General features: G+C 56.5%; 2 protein-coding genes across 7 annotated transcripts in view; one reads left to right on the top strand and one right to left on the bottom strand.

Annotated features, from left to right (window-relative positions):
* Window positions 1–85: 85 nt before the first annotated feature.
* PTGER1 (prostaglandin E receptor 1) lies at window positions 86–8,819 on the top strand. Of its 2 annotated transcripts, XM_073803207.1 has the most exons (3): window positions 86–2,354; window positions 3,553–4,532; window positions 5,134–8,819. In XM_073803207.1, the coding sequence occupies exons 2-3, from the start codon at window positions 3,573–3,575 to the stop codon at window positions 5,398–5,400; spliced, it is 1,227 nt and encodes a 408-aa protein (XP_073659308.1). In that variant the 5' UTR covers window positions 86–2,354; window positions 3,553–3,572; the 3' UTR covers window positions 5,401–8,819. The 2 variants fall into 2 exon arrangements, with proteins under 2 accessions (XP_073659308.1, XP_033710087.1); XM_033854196.2 differs by having other exon boundaries at window positions 86–4,532.
* The window catches only part of PKN1 (protein kinase N1), a 23,431-nt gene continuing 13,264 nt past the window's right edge, over window positions 6,078–16,244 (bottom strand). For all 5 annotated transcript variants that reach the window (XM_073803205.1, XM_033854195.2, XM_073803204.1 and 2 more), the window contains 15 exons: window positions 14,546–14,655; window positions 14,311–14,454; window positions 12,006–12,081; window positions 11,782–11,923; window positions 11,599–11,692; window positions 9,810–9,889; window positions 9,659–9,734; window positions 9,471–9,562; window positions 8,055–8,231; window positions 7,832–7,894; window positions 7,634–7,710; window positions 7,290–7,432; window positions 6,916–7,023; window positions 6,745–6,825; window positions 6,078–6,348 (listed from right to left, as the gene is read on the bottom strand). In XM_073803205.1, the coding sequence (XP_073659306.1) occupies window positions 6,145–6,348; window positions 6,745–6,825; window positions 6,916–7,023; window positions 7,290–7,432; window positions 7,634–7,710; window positions 7,832–7,894; window positions 8,055–8,231; window positions 9,471–9,562; window positions 9,659–9,734; window positions 9,810–9,889; window positions 11,599–11,692; window positions 11,782–11,923; window positions 12,006–12,081; window positions 14,311–14,454; window positions 14,546–14,655 (1,667 nt within the window). In that variant the 3' untranslated portion in view covers window positions 6,078–6,144. The remainder of the gene's footprint in view (window positions 6,349–6,744; window positions 6,826–6,915; window positions 7,024–7,289; window positions 7,433–7,633; window positions 7,711–7,831; window positions 7,895–8,054; window positions 8,232–9,470; window positions 9,563–9,658; window positions 9,735–9,809; window positions 9,890–11,598; window positions 11,693–11,781; window positions 11,924–12,005; window positions 12,082–14,310; window positions 14,455–14,545; window positions 14,656–16,244) is intronic.

Genomic DNA, 16,244 nt, shown 5'->3' with positions numbered 1-16,244 from the left:
GGGCTGGGAAAGAATGCAGCAGCTGAAATCCATCCTCTTTGGGCTCCGAATTGAATTAGGAGCTGGCCCCAGCCGCCCGCCCCCTCCCACCCGTTCCGCCTGAGGAAGCTCTTGGCCGCAAGCCACCAGGCTTCCAGGCAAGGCTGGAGCTTCTCGGCTTGCTGAGGGTGCAAATCTTGCTTCCTCTCGAACAAGGCTCTTGCCACCCCTGGCCTGATGGGAACGGTGGGCGGGAGGCTGTGGGTCCTTGCCTGCTCCAACCCAGGGCCCTGGAGAGCCCCAGGGCCTTGGAGAGCCCCAGGGCCAGGAGGCATGGACAAAGAAAGATGGGGTGGGCTGAAGATGGAGTCTCAGGCCTGCCCCGCTGTGTGTTGATGGAGAGGAACCCCACCCCGAGGCTGAGGGGGGGGGAGTCACGATGCACCCCGACCTCAGCTGACTCTGGACATGGGGGGTCCGCCAGCGCCCGTGGAGCGCCATACTTTGTACCGGATGTGCTTGTTTTGACAACCCGCTTCATCCTTAAGGATTAAGGCAGGGATCAGGGAAGGGCGGGGGTGGGGTGGGGGGTGGCGTCCTGGCCAGACCTGGAGGGAAGGGCAAGGATTGAAGTGGAGGGAAGCAGGCCAGAGGTCCCCACAGGAATGTTTGGGGGCAAGTTGAGAGGGGAGGTCTAAGCCCGCCCGCTCCCCATTTCCAATATGCAGGCAATGGGCCGTGGGAGGGGGCAGTGGGGAGGACCACCTGGATGGGGGCTGGGACGGGTTACTCTGGGCATCGCTGGGCACCTGTGGGCACTTCGTGTGTCTGTGCTAATATACAGTTCTGGTTGTGAAGGGGTGAGGCTGTGTGAGTCTGGGTGTTGAGGAGGTAGGACTGTGTCTCTCAGAGTGTTGGTGGTTTGTGACTGTGTTGAGGGAATGGGGTGTGATGACTGTCTTCGTGTTCCAGGGTGTTTGTGGATGTCACTGGCAGGGCTTCTGTGTGGAGTGTGGCCGTGTGACAGCATGTGTGCCTCTGGGTGTTGCTGTTGCTAGGGTCGGGGGGTGACTGGCTAGATCTCGGGGTGTCCAGGGGGTGCCACTCCTTGTGTCTTGGGTGTATGTGGTGTGTACCTGTGGGGCCTGTCTTGGACTGTTAGGGGGGTCTCTGGGTGATGTTGGGGTGTGGCTGGGGGCTGTGTCAGTGGTAACAGTTGTGTGCACCGCTCAAGGTGCTGAGTGAGACTGCATTTGCCAGCGCTAAGGGGTGTGATGGTCTCTCTCACAGGGGGCTCTATTTCAGGGTGTTAGCGTCAGTAACTGTGGGCCCATCTCTGGTGCTAGAGGTGAGACTGTCTCAGCGTGACGATGGCTGAGCCCAAGGCACGTGGCTGCTGCTGAGCTGGGAACAGGCCATGACGGTGGGGGGTCTCAGGGCGTTAAGGGATATGATTGTGTATCTTCAGGTGTGTGACCGTGTGTGTGCCCCTCAGGGATGCGATCCTTCTTCTCAGGGCAGGAGGTGAGGATGCAGCTGAGTGCCCACAGGTGTGGCTGTCTGTGGCTTGGGACGTGTGTGTGCTCATCACATCCTAAAGCAGGATCTAGGAGACAGTCCCCTGGTCACCGATCTTCCCGGTTCCCCTGCCCCCCTTCAGCCTCCTCCCTCTTCCCTCCCAGAGTTTGACTCGCTGCCCTTGCCTAGGCTTTAAGCCCCTGTGTAAATAATGGGCGGATCTCCTGGTCAGGCTGGGCATGACCCAAGCTGGTCCACCCAGGGCACTGCCCACCGCCACCCACCCAACATGCATGAAGGTTCTGGCAGGGCAAGGGGGTGCTGCTGTCCCCACGCAGGGCTAGCCCTCCAACCTTGCGGCCCCGGTGGGGGTAGTAGCACCACTAAGCCGCCCCGGCCTGCCCTGGGCGACACTCAGGTTTTCCACTGTTTAGATTTTATCCGCTTTATTAATGAGGTAGGCGAGAGGCCCACGCCTGGGAGGGAATGGGGCTGCTCCCGCCCCACCAGTGGGAGCGGGTCACGGGGGCCAGGCCAACTTCCCAGAGCCCCCCTTACTCAGGGGAGCTGGGGCCTGGAGCGGCCCATGACCATTGCCAGGAGTACAAAAAGGGGGTGTCTGTCACCCCAGGCCCCCTGAAGGCGTGCGCTGGGTGGAACGGCCCCTGGAGGCTGGAGCGGGCAGCGGGAGGAGGCTGGGAGTGAGGAGCCGCCCGGGGAGGGAGGGAGGGAGGGAGGGAGCGGCCTATCGGAGACCTCGGGCGCAGCAGGCTAGGGCGCAGCAGGGCAGCCGGTGCAGCGGGGCAGCAGGGACCAAGCGGCAGGCGATGGGGACCCTGCGTCCCAGGCAGCTCCGGGTAAGAAGGCTGGGGCACGAGGATCTCCAGTGGGGGAGGAAGGCATGAAAGGATGGGGCCATGGCTCCCCCAGCCTGTCCTTCCTGTGTTCCTTGATTCTCAGCCCATCTCTCTGTCCCTGTTGATCTTACTGTCTGTCCAGCCTCCCTTCCCATATGACCTAGCAGGCAGTTCTGACCTCTCAGCCCTCACCAGGGGCTATCAAGGAGTGGGTGGTGACGGGTTAGCCTTGAGGCCTCTGGGGCAGGGACATGAAGCTGGCAGGAGCGGAACTGTGGGCATCCAGGGTGAGGCAGCAGTGGGCAGAGGTAGGGCCTGGGTGAGAGACAGAGATGGGAGTGTGGGAGACAAGGATGGGGCTCTGGGGACAGGGACGGGGCTGTGTGGACAGAGATGTGGCCAAGGGGACAGGGATGGGTTTATGGGAACAGGGATGTGGCCCTGGGGAAAGAGACAGTGTGGCGGGGAGAGATGTGCCCAAGGTGGCAGAGGTGGGGTTGTGAGCATCTAGGATGGGACTGGAGTAAAGGTGACATAGTGATGGTCAAAGATGGGGCAGTGGGGTCAGATGGTGCCCTGGGATTAGAAATGGGTCAGTGGGGGGCTTCCCTGGTGGCGCAGTGGTTGGGAGTCCGCCTGCCGATGCAGGGGACACGGGTTCGTGCCCCAGTCCAGGAGGATCCCGTGTGCCGCGGAGCGGCTGGGCGCGGGAGACATGGCCTCTGGGCCTGCGTGTCCGGAGCCTGTGCTCCGCAACGGGAGAGGCCACAGCAGTGAGAGGCCCGCGTACCGCAAAAAAAAAAAAAAAAAAGAAAGAAAGGAAGAAAGAAATTGGTCAGTGGGTATCAGATGGGGCCGGGGGCCAGGAATTGGCTGTCAAAATGGGAGGTGGGTGTCAGAAGTGGGTGGGTAAAGCCCAGAGGTGGGGTCAGAGACAGGTTAGGCTGAAGCCAGGTGACCCTGGTGGACAGGGCAATGAGGGGAGACTGAAGCCTGGAGCAAGAGATGGGCTGGTAAGAGGAAGAGGACAAATGGATCAGGAATGGGGCAGCCAGAGTCATTTGGAGTTGCCATGTACAGAGGGTCCATAGAAGAACTCCATGGAGGGTGAGATGGGTCCTGATGATCTGAGATGGGAACACCAGCTGGTCCCAGGCCAATGGTGGAACCTCACCTTCCTCTCCTCTCCTCTCCCCAGCCCCACCCCCGGCACCTGACATGAGCCCTTACGGGCCCCTCAACCTGAGCCTGGCGGGTGAGGCGACCACGTGTACAGCACCTGGGGCCTCCAACGCCTCCGCCGGACCGCTGTCGGACCTAGCGGGCGCGTCGCCCGCGCTGCCCATCTTCTCCATGACGCTGGGCGCCGTGTCCAACGTGCTGGCGCTGGCACTGCTGGCGCAGGTCGCGGGCCGTCTGCGGCGCCGCCGCTCGGCAGCCACCTTCCTGCTGTTCGTCGCCAGCCTGCTGGCCACCGACCTGGTGGGCCACGTGATCCCGGGTGCGCTGGTGTTGCACCTGTACGCGGCGGGGCGCTCGCCGGCCGGCGGCGCCTGCCACTTCCTGGGCGGATGCATGGTCTTTTTCGGCCTGTGCCCGCTGTTGCTGGGCTGCGGCATGGCCGTGGAGCGCTGCGTGGGCGTCACGCGGCCGCTGCTGCACGCAGCCGGCGTCTCGGTGGCCCGAGCGCGGTTGGCTTTGGCCGCGCTGGCCGCCGTGGCCTTGGCCGTGGCGCTGCTGCCATTGGCGCGCGTGGGCCGCTACGAGCTGCAGTACCCGGGTACGTGGTGCTTCATCGGTCTGGGCCCGGCGGGAGGCTGGCGCCAGTCGTTGCTCGCCGGCCTTTTCGCCGGCCTCGGCTTGGCCTCGCTGCTCGCCGCGCTCGTGTGCAACACGCTCAGCGGCCTTGCCCTGCTGCGCGCCCGCTGGTGCCGCCGCTCTCGACGGCACTTCCCGGCTGGAGGCTCCGACAGCCGCCGTCACTGGGGAGGGCGCGGACCCCGCCCGGCCTCCGCCTCGTCCGCCTCGTCCGCCTCGTCCGTCGCTTCGGCCTCCGCCGCCCCCGGCGGCTCCCTGGGCCGCGGCTCAGCGCGGCGAGCCCGTGCCCACGATGTGGAGATGGTGGGCCAGCTCGTAGGCATCATGGTGGTGTCGTGCATCTGCTGGAGCCCCCTGCTGGTGAGGGGCGCACATGCCCCTCCAACCCTGCTCCTTCCCACGCCCTCCGTGACCTCTCCCACCCTTTTCCATCCTGGGTGGGATACCTGGGTCCTCTCTCCCTGACCCAGCCAGGGCACTGCCCCCTCGAGGCCCCACCTGCCAGAGTCCACCCTTTGCCCTCTTCCTCTGACGTCCCACTCCTCCTCCCAGTCCCGGTATCTTACTCCTTCCTGGGGTCTTTGTAGTTCACCCGACCCAGGCAAGGTTCTCCTCCAACCCCACCCACCTAAGTGCTTCCATTCCCTAGCTTCCTTCCACCATCACCACCCCTTTTCTCTTCTCCCCTTCAATCCCCTGTCCTTTGGGATACCTGGGACTTCTTTCCTGCCCAAGCACACACCCACTGAAGGCCTTTGCTTCTGCCACGCTAAGGCCCCCACTTCTTCTCCCCTCTCTCCACAGCTCCTTCCCAATTAGATTCCCATTTACCCTCCCCGTGACGTTCCGTCCATCCTCACAGCCACCTTACCTTCAGACACTCTCCCATCCATCTCAGCCCTACCCTTCGCCGGTGCCGTTTTGTTACACCACCCACCGCTCACACTGTCTTCTCCCACAGGTGTTGGTGGTGCTGGCCATCGCGGGCTGGGGCTCCAGCTCCCTGCAGCAGCCACTGTTTTTGGCCGTGCGCCTCGCCTCGTGGAACCAGATTCTGGACCCCTGGGTGTACATCTTGCTGCGCCGGGCTGTGCTTCGCCAACTGCTTTGCCTCCTGCCTTCAAGGGCAGGTGCCAAGGGCAGCCCCAGGGAGCTGGGCCTAATGAGGAGCGCTTGGGAGGCGAACTCGCTGCGCAGCTCCCGGCACAGTGGCCTCAGTCACTTCTAGGCGCGCCCGGAGGCTAAGCCAGACCACCCGGGGCCGGCCTCTGGTCCGCAGCTCGGAGACTTCGGGGAATAAACGCTTTTTGCGGACAAGCCCGGGGCGGTGCGTCCCGTCGGGGCTGCAGCACCCTCGCGGCCGCGCCGGAGCGGCAGAGGTGCTGTGTACGCCTCCGGGGTGTGCAGTTCCGGGACTAGCCACGCGGCGGCGTAGAGACACAGAGCCGGAGTCGCAGGAGCACGCGCACAACGCCGTGGCCGCAGTCTTGGGGCGGAGGCTCGGCTGGGAGCAGAGTGGGAGGGTTGGGGGCCGCTTTTCGCCCCTGCTGCCGTCATGAGTGGCTCCCGCAACCATTCGCTCATTGTGGCCCTGAGCTCCCCCACACAACCCGAAGTCCCTACCCCCCAAACTACGCCCCATCACTGGCCTCGAACCCCGGAAGTTCCTCAACACAGCTCCGAGCCCCCCTCCCATGGCGGCCTGCCCATGCTCCCCACCACAATAACAGCCCCGAGTCTCCACCATCCCTTGGCCCCTTCAAACGATCCCCCACCACAATCCAGGGCCTCTCCCCATCACTCCCTACGCCACCGGCCATCCATCACATCCCCTCCCAACTCTCCCCACCTCCAAGCACGCCCCCCACCCCCATTACTGCACAAGAACGGACGGAGATGCATGGATAGAGCAAATCCCAAAGGCCTTTTTAAAAACTGACAGCTCGGTGGGGGGCAGAAGTGGGGGAGGGGGCTAGCAGCCCCCGGCCACAAAGTCGAAGTCCCGGAAGGCTGCCTGCTCTGTGGCCGTGAGGGGCCGAGCGTCGCGGGGTGGGCTCAGCGTGGGGGCCTCCCCTGTGAATTCCTCGTCGAAGTTGCTGACATCAGTGCGGCCCGCCAGCGTGGGTACGAAAGGCGGCGGCAGGCGCCGGGCCAGCAGGGCATCCCAACCCAGTGTCTGCAGGGCAGAGAGGGGAGAGGTCAGCAGGGGAGGCTCAGAGCAGAGCGCGGGGAGGCTTTGCTCCTTGCACCCTGTCTGGCCTTGGATCTGTGGGGATCAACACAGGGAGTCACAAGATAGAGGGAGGGAAAGTGGCGGGCCTGGGGGCTCAGGAAGGATCACCGTATGAGTGGGGGGAGAGGCCTGGGCTCATACACAGGGCAGCGCTCCCCCCCCCCGCCCCGCCACCCCGCAGGCCAGCCTGGAGTGGATGTGGGTGTAGGAGGGCCAGTGAGGGTAAGGGAGGGGGAAGGAAAGGCAGGCAGGTGTCAAGGGGAGGTGACAGTGTTGGAGGTGAAGCCACTAGGTCTTGGGTGGGGGGGATGGCTGGGTCCTGGGAGTGGGGGACTTCACCCTGAAGAAAGGCTGTTTTTTCACATCCTCTGCATCCCTCTCGCTGGATCCCAGCCTCCGCTCTGGATTCCTCCGCAGCAGCTGGGGGGAGGGAGTTCTGTGTCAGTGTTCCTCTTCCTAGTCCCAGAGCCACTCCCCTGGCCCACCCTAAGTTGGGGGGGGGGTCCTCACCCTGCGCATGATGCCAATGGCTTCAGCTGACAGGAAGCGGGGGTAGCGAACCTCATCGTTGACGATGCTGTCGAATACCTCCTCCTCGTCGTCCCCTGGGAACGGGGACTGGGGACAGGAAGAGCCAGGGTGAATTAGGCCCCTCTGGCCACACCACACCCAGCTCCACCCTGGGCTCCCGTGGCACTTTTACAAGGCTCACGTGGGAGGGTAAGTACCCCAATTTACAGATGCAGAAACCGAGGCTAGGGAGGCAAAGCCACCTGTCCTCAATCAGACAGCACATAGTGGAGGCCAATTCCGACCCCCCTCTCCCCCACCGGGCATATCCAGGTTACCGGGGACAGGCAGGGCGCAGCGGCCTGGGGCCTCACCTCACCGACCAGCATCTCATACAGCAGCACGCCCAGCCCCCACCAGTCCACCGCCCGAGTGTACGATGTGTCCGTCAGCACCTCAGGTGCCAGGAACTCCGGGGTCCCGCAGAAAGTGCTGGTCCGGTCCCCATAGCCCATCCCTGGGGGCAGCAGGGCCATGTGAGGTTATGGGGGTGGTCACAGCTCTAGCCCAGCCCAGCACGGGGTGGTCCAGACAGCCAGCCCCATCCCAGGACCAGGGTAGGGGATAACCCAGGTAAGGCTGGGGACTCCACTCCCTCCCCTCTCTGTCTAAACCCCAGAGGCCAGCCCCTCAGATCCCAGTCCCCCCCGCTCATCACCCTCCTTGCAGAGGCCAAAGTCTGCAATCTTGACATAGCCCTCGGTGTCCAGGAGCAAATTGTCCAACTTCAGGTCCCTGTGGGGGAGGGGACGGGAAGATGTAAAGAGGGATGAGTGGGAATCTGGGTCCTGCCTGAAGCCTCAGCGTCCCCCTGTGGGCAGAGCATGCATGCACGGGCATATGCGCGCACACACACCTGTAGACGATCTTGTGTTCGTGGAGAAACTGCAGCCCCAGCACCACACAGGCCGAATAGAAGCTGCAGAGAGAGGCCGGTGTGAGGGAGCTGGGCTTCCAGGAAAGGCAGAGGGTCACATAAGGCTCCCACATCCTCAAAAGCCCCCCATTACCCCATAACTCCAGGAGCTGGGGGAGGCAGGGCCTGTGGGTGGAGGTGTGGGGTGGGGGACTAGGCTCACACGGCACGGGGCTCCGAGAACACATCACTGTGGATGTGCAGCATCAGGTCCCCGCCGGCCGAGTACTCCATCACGAAGCACACGTGCTCTGGTGTCTGGAAACAGCCAAACAGGTTCACCAGAAAGGGGTGTCCCGCGCTGGTCACAGCCGCCAAGATCCGCTTCTCACACATCAGGCTGGGTGGGATGGGGGTGGGGCAGGGGTCAAAGACCACAGCAGCTCCCTACCACCGACTCGCCCACCCCCTAGAGTCCTCAGTCATCAGCTGTTTGTCAAGGGCCTTGCATGGCTGTGCACACTTGGGCAAGTTGCTTCATGCTTCTGAACGTGCTAACCAGGCACCCAGAATCCATCCATTGTCCTAGTAACAGTCCCAGTAACTTCCCTTTGGGAAACCACCAGAGGGACTGTTCTTTCCCTGTGGAGCACCCCATCTCCCTGGCCAGGAACTGGCCCACAAAAGGGCAAGCCAGGCCAATGGGGCTCAATCTCAGGGTTTCTGCTGGAATTATTAAGGAAGAAGAGCTAAAGTTTGCAGATGAGCCTTAAAACTGCTAGGGTGGGGGGCACCTCTGTCCCTGTGAGGGGACTGCAAGCAAAGCCCACACGGACAAAAGCAGAAGGGAGAGATATCAACTGAGCACCTGTGTACAGCCATGCCTGGAGGTAGGCCACCCCTGGACTTTTCTGATGCAGAGCAATGAATTCCTGTATTTGCTTAAGCCTAAATTGGGTTCCTGGTTAATAAAAGGATGTCAAGAAGATTGGGGACAATCTCAGGTATCTACAGGGGGCAGGGCACTGTGCAGAATGCTCTAGAGTCATCCTCTCATTCATTCCACCCGGCGACCCTGCAAGAAAGGCATTAGTACTCCCCTTTTCTAGAAGGGGAGCCTGAGGTTCAGAAGCGTGAAATGAACTCCCTAAGGTTTCTAAGCACATCTGCAGCAGAGGGAGGATCTGAACTCAGGGTCCTGACCCCAGTACAATGGCACCATTAACAGCACAGGCTTCAGAACTTGAGTCCCTAAGTTCAAATCCCAGACCTGCTGCCTACTGCCTACGTGACCTTTGGGCAATTTGCTCAAACTCTCTGTGCCATCAGCAGAATGGGGACAATAACAGCCCTTGCCTCTTAGAGCCGTTGTGAGGAATTCGTTACTACATGTAAAGCACACGGTGGGTGCTTTCTAGGAGTCGTTATTATTGGAAGTATTGGGGTGGCCAAAAAGTTCGTTCGGGGTTTCCTGTAATACAGAAAACCTCGAACGAACTTTTTGGCCACCCCAATACTAGCTTAATAAGTACAAGTGACTGTTACGAATCACTCTCACAGCAGCTCCAAGGAGGGGACTGCTCTGTCTCCCATTTCCCAGAAGACCAAAGTTCTCAGAGGGCCTGAGCAGGGTCCCCACCTCTCCACCTCGTCTCGGGCCACAATGTCCCCTTTCTTCAAAGCCTTGATGGCAAACAGCTCCCCGCTGGGCCGGAATTCGGAGAGCAGCACCTGGAACCACAGTGGGCAGGGGTGGCCTTAGTGGCCAGTCCAAGGACCTGGAGGTCTGGACCCCCCAGACCCCCAACTCCTTGCCCCCCGCCTCACCTTCCCAAAGTGACCCCGGCCCAGCACCGCCAGGAACTGGAAATCCTCGAGGGTCAGGGGTGACTTCCTCAGAGGGCTGTGGAAAGAGGAGGCTGGTGGGGAAGGGACAGTGGGCAGGGGTGGTGGGTGGTGGCCAGGGGAGGGGTGTCACCTGCACAGGGTGGGGCCTGGGGTCTCCTGGGTCTCTGAAGGCAGCTCAGGAGTGGTGGTAGTTTCCTGGATCAGAGACGTCTGTGGCAGACAGAGGAGGTCAGAGTACAATAACCCATAACCACAAGAGCCACCAAGGCTCTTGTCACCAATGTGACCTCACCTCTCCTCCCCCACCCCTCCTCACTCCATCCCCCTTCAGCCACACTGTTCCATTCACTGTGCCCTGAACACACCAGGCGTGTTTCCACCCCAGGACCTTTGCATGGGGCTGTTCTCTCCACCAGGAACTCTCTTTTCCCAGCACCTGCACTGTTCCTCCCTCACCTGCTTCAGGCCTTTATTCAAACGTCACCTTTGAAGGTGGCCAGCTGACCGCCATATTAACTAACTAACAGAAGCTCCAACGCTCCCTGTCCCCTTTCTCTGCTTTATTTTTCTTCCCAGCACATTCTATGCTGTATTTTATCATTTATCTACTTATTCCCTTTATTGGTATTAGGGAATACCACGGAGTGACCTAATTCTTTACATCATAAGCATACATAACTTTGAGAAGAATCAAAATTAATAATTTAAGTAGGAAAAATTACCTACTGGTCCATCATTCTCCACTATAGAGACAGTTCTAAAGATTCAATCAGCACAAACAGGTGTACGGTAGGAAACACAGTCCTCTCCTGCCCCAGCTGCCCTCCCCAGAGCCAGCTGCTGTTCATGATTTCGTGGGTACCTTTCTAGATGTATTTTATACCATTCAAGCATTTTGGTGGCCGTGTGTGAATGTCCATCATAGATGTCCTGGACTGGAACTTCTAGGTCAAGGTAATGCCCATCTTTTTAACTCAGCCAGCTGTGCCGTCCGAAGGAGATGCAGTGATTCTCACGCTTCTCCTGCATCCTCCCCAGCGTTCAATGTTATTCAACTTTTGTATTTTTTTTTGACAAACTCATCTAATTTAATGAGGCATCTCGTTTTAATTTGATGCCACGAAGCATATATTATTGTTTCCATTTTTTTAGAAAACGAGGTATAAAGTGCACTCGGTGAGGTGGGCAATGGAAAGAGCTCTTACGTACGTATCTACCCAGATGCCCGTCGCCTAGCCCAAGGGTCGGTAAACTCCATGCTTTGTACAGTCTGTAAACTAAGAAGGATTTTTACGTTTCTAAAGGGCTGGGGGAAAAAAATCAGAAGAAGACTAATAGTTCACGATCCATGAAAGTGACAGACGTTCAGTAAGGCTTCCTGGCGCACAGCAACACCCCTTCACGTCTGCCTGTATCAGGTGTGGCTGCTTTCTACGAGAGCAGCATTGACTAGTCATCACTGTGACCTTCTGGCCCACAAAGCTGAAAATACTGCCTATATGGCCCTTTCCAGAAAAAGTGTGCTGACCTCCGACCTAGATCAAGATGCAGAACATTTTTATCATCTTTGCCAGGCTCTCTTGTGTCCCCCCTCCTATCAATAAACCCCCACCCAGAGAAAACCACTAACTGGACTTCTGTCATCGACATGAGTTTTAAGTGTGATCATTTTACAGGGCAGTGTACTAAACACAGAGAGGTGAAGCTGCTTGGCGTGAGTCACACAGCTAGGAGGCAGCAGAGCAGGGACGGGACCCAGGTAGCCTGGCTCCCAAGCTCATGTTTTTATCCGGGATAGAGAACAGGACCCCGGTTCTGGCAGAGGTGTGCTGTGTGACCAGGGAAGTTCCTGGCGATCTCTGGGCCTTGAGTGGCAGTGGAGGTCCCCTAACACTGCCCAGGCCAAGGGGGAAGCTCACCAGACTTGATGGGCTGGAAGGAGGACCCAGAGGGCTCTTCTGGGGTGAGCTGTCCAAGTCAACCCCGAGGTTCAGCTTCTCCACAGATATGTCGCTGCGGCAAAGGGAAGAGGGTGCATCTAAGACCTAGCATTCCGGGAAGCAACCAGAGGCAGCCGGAACTCTGGGGCCCTCCCTCCTTACCCTGTGGACCGAGCCTCGGGTCCTGGAGAAGCCCCAGGGCTGAAGGTGCCTGTGGCAGTGGCATTGGGGATGAGCCTGCGAAGCAGCCGCACCCAGGTGGCGACGTCGATGTTCATCTGCCTAGCGCGCTGAAATGCCTTCCCTGGGGAGACAGGGGCGGGTGTCACCCTCTGTGACACTCCCAGGACCCCTGGTCTCTCCCCTGCCCCAGCCCATCCCCTCACCTTGCTGCTTGGAGAAGATCTTCTTCTGCCGTCGGAGCCGCGGTATCCTCTCAATGACAGGGTTGCGGAAGGTGACCTGAGGGAGGGGCTCGCGTGAGGACCCTCGCCCACCTCCAGGCAGCTTGGTGGGGAAGCCCTTAGGATCATAGGTGTGCACGCCCATATGTCTCGGGGGTTCTGATCGCTGTGGCATTGCGTCCAACCACAGAGTACTAGGCATCGTATTAAGGGGTCATAAAGTCAATCCGTCCTTCGACGGGACCACCTCCTGAAGTGCTACCTTGGAAAGGCAAGAAGGAGGCAAGCAGGCCCTCCTCCAGGGGTGGGGAGTGGGTCTGGTCCAACGAGATGCGCATACAACTCCAGCAAACAGGTCCTACACTTCACCTGGTGTCCCGACCGCCCGAGTGTGGTCCCAGACCAGCAGCATCAGCATCACCTGGGAACCTGCTGGAAGTGCAGATTCTCAGCACCGCCACCCCAACCTGGACCCACCGAATCAGAAACCCCGGCGCTGGAGCCCCGAAGTCTGCGTTTCAACAAGCCCTCCAGGTGATGCTGGCGCCCACCCACGTGGGGAAACCACTGGCCGAGTTGAATTCTCCCGACTCCAACGCATCTTCTAGAAGGTGCCGGAGTCACAGAACTGTGTGGCTTTATGGGTGTCCAATCTGGTCCCCTCTAGCCACATGTGGCTATTTCAATTAAGTAAAATGAAAACGTCAGTTCCCCCAGTCACACTAGCCACACTTCAACGGACTAGCAGCTACTGTATTGGATGACACAGATATGGAACATTTCTACCTACAACGGAACTCAACGATTGTAGGCTCACTGACAACAGAACTGCAGAAAGTCCTACAGGCTGGCGCTTCGGGGAGAACAAAATAGAATGTTATAAGTAAACCTTGAAGGCAAGAAGGACTGCCTCAGAACTTGTCCCCCGGGCCACCCACCTCTATCGTCCACTTGGGTTTTGGACAGTCTTCCTAATAGAAGAATAGTTTCGTGGCCCTACCATCTGAAGTCTGCCCTTCTCTGCTCCTTTCCTTCAGGAGTCCTCGATTATGAGATCACATAAGAATTTCCACCTGGATAGTAAAACAGCCCTTGAATATTTTCAGAATTTTTCTAGATACTTTTTCAAGAAAAAACTACGTGTTGGGAATTAGTGAAAATTTACTAATTTTTTTTTAATTTTGAAAGCACTTTTTAGTGAAAACTTAGAGTAATATGTATTTGGTCTCTGGCAACCAAGGAAAAGCTTCTTTCAGGTTAATCTTTAAACTCACTTGAACCCAGTGACTCACTTGGTATTTATCCCACTCCTGAAAACAGAGTTCATTATACAGCTGTATTTTATACTGTGCATTGTGAACTGTTTCTCTTTCATTTCTGATCTCTTTCACATGGTCTGATCTTCTTGCAAAGAGAAGCGGTATTTAAAAATCTAAGCAAGTAGCAAAAAAGAAAAAAACAAACACATTTCCTCCTGGGTTTAAGGACATGGGGAGACACACACATACACACACACACACACATATACCTATAGACAAAAAAACAGGACACATGTATATGTTAGGGGCAAATTTGAAGAATTTTTGAGGATGATTCTGGTTAAATGAGGGCACCAGTGACTTTCTTTCTCTGTGGCTCATTTCCTCCTCTATCAGATGTGACTAATAATGGTCCTGTTTGCACTGGGTTATTGTGAGGACTAACGAGTCAATGCCAGTACAGCACTGCGAACAGGGCCCAGCCATACTACAAGGGGTCAGCTAGGAACGTCATTTAGACTATGGGCTCTTCATCAGGGGACCCTGGCCGTGTCTGGAGACATTTTTGGTTGTCACAACTTGGAGCGGGGGGGTTGCTACTGGCATCCTGTGGGGGGAGGCAGGGGGTGTTGCTCGGCACCCTGCAGTGCACAGGACGGCCCCTGCAACCAAGAATGATCCAGCCCAAATGTCCATAGTGCCAAGTGTGGGCTACCCTGATTTGGACCCTAACCCTGACATCACTGTGGAAGGAATCTCTCTGCTCAGCTGTGGCTCTGGTGGCAATCTCCGTAATATGTTGCTAGGGTTTGCTTTTCTTTTCTAGCTTGACAAAATTTTGTTGTTGTTGTTTTTCTTTTTTTAATATCTTGTTTCAGAACAAAACCAATCCCAGCTTAAGTCATGCATTGATGTGACTAATTATATGTACTCTTCTATCGAGATTCAGACACCAGTGGAAAACACATCTTCCCCTTCCAGAGCAGGAGATGCCAAAGCATTTTCTCAGGGTCGGGGTCAGGCTGTACCTCAGCCACCAGGCAGCCCTGAGGTTCCATGTCCAGCTGTACTTCATGCCTCTCGTTGTCCAAGAAATCCTCCAACTTCAGGAATTTGAGGGCACACAGGCCCCGCTGGTCCCGCCAGAACACAGCCAACTCCAGCTCCCGTGCCTCAAGGGACAGAAAGAGGGCCGTCATTTGGGGCGCCCGAGGCCTCAAACTCCTCCTCCTCCAAGCCCTGTCATCCCCTAACCCAACTCACCCTCTCCAGCTCCAGGGTGAAGCTCTGGTCCCAGGCGTGGGGACCACACGGCTTCCAGGACGTCTGCCCCACCACTGTGTTATCCAGTTTGAGCACAGTGCTCACCTCACCTGGAACAGGGGTTGGGGTAGGCTGTCAGGAGATTCTTGCAGGCCGAGGGTAATCTCTTGCATCTTATTAAAGACATCTTCTCCTCCCCCCACAACATTCTGCTGCGCTATCTGACAAAGTTTTACAGTTCTGCCTGTCACATTAAGGCCTTTAATCCATCTCCAGTTGGTTTTTGCACGAGGTGTGAGGCGGGGATCCAAATTCACTTTTATGCTGTATGCAAGTTCTGGCAATATATTCCTAAGTATTTACCCTCGAAAAATGCAGGCACGTATACATTGGGAGATGCATAAATATACTGCTTATATAACAGCCCTAAATTAGAAACAGCTCACTGTCCAGGAATTAATATATAAATTGTAATATAGTCTCTTTAGCTAAACCATGAAATGGCTGAATTCAACTATTTTTTACCTAAAAAAAGACAGCAATCTGACATGCCTCATGACGTGGCAAAATGAATGAACTACAGTGTCATGCGACGATAGGGATGAGTCTCCCAAACAATGTTGACTGAAAGAAGCCATTACCATAAAATACATTCTGTATTATTCCACATATATGAAGTTCAAACACAGGCAAATTAAACTACATTGTTTCGAGATGGTACATGGGTGCTAAAACTACAAAGCAAAACAAGGAAATGATAACCGTGAGAGTCAGGAGAGTAGCCACCTCTAGGACAGAGGAAGGGGCTGGAATTGAGGATGGGGCATGAGGGGGCTCAGAGAATTCTACTTCTTGACCTGGGTGGTGGCAACACAGATGGTTACTCTATTGTGATTCTTCTTTTATTCATACTTTTAAACATGTACGTATTAGCTTTTTTCACATTGTGGTAAAATTCACGTAACATAAAATTTACCATCATAAGCCTTTTTAAGCGTACAGCTCAGTGGTATCAAGTACGTCCACACTGTTGTGTAACCATCGCCACCATCCATCTCCAGAACTCCTTTCCTCTTCCCAGACTGAAACTCTGTCCCCACTAAACAATAACTCTCCGTTCCTCCCTCACCCTCAACCATTATCTCTACGAATCTGACCACTCTGGATCATATAAGTGGAATCATGTACTACTTGTCTTTTTATAACTGGCTTATTTCACTTAGCGTAACGTCCTCAAGTTCATCCATGTTGCAGTATGTTTCAGAATGTCCTTCCTTTTCAAGGCAGAGAAATATTCCATTGCATGGATGGACCACATTTTGTTTACCCATCCATCCGTCAACAGACACTGAGTTGCTTCTACCTTTGACCATTGTGAATAATGCTGCTATGAACATGGGTATACCAATATATCTTCGAGACCCTGCTTTCAACTCTTTTGTATATTTACTCAGAAGCGGGATTGCTGGATCATATTGTAATTCCCTGTTTAATCATCTGAGGACCTGCCATTCTGTTTTCCTCAGTGGCTGCACCATTTTACATTTCCACCAACAGAGCAGAAGGGTTCCAATTTCTCCACATCCTCCTTAACAGCTGTGTTTGTTTTGTTTTGTTTTGCGGTATCCATCCTAACGGGTGTGATGTACTAATTTTTGAGAATGTTACAAATGTGGGAAATCCAGGACCCCCCACCCCA

Source organism: Tursiops truncatus, chromosome 3 (assembly GCF_011762595.2).
Source record: "Tursiops truncatus isolate mTurTru1 chromosome 3, mTurTru1.mat.Y, whole genome shotgun sequence".
NCBI lineage: Eukaryota > Metazoa > Chordata > Mammalia > Artiodactyla > Delphinidae > Tursiops > Tursiops truncatus.
This window is presented reverse-complemented; position numbering and strand designations above follow the sequence as displayed.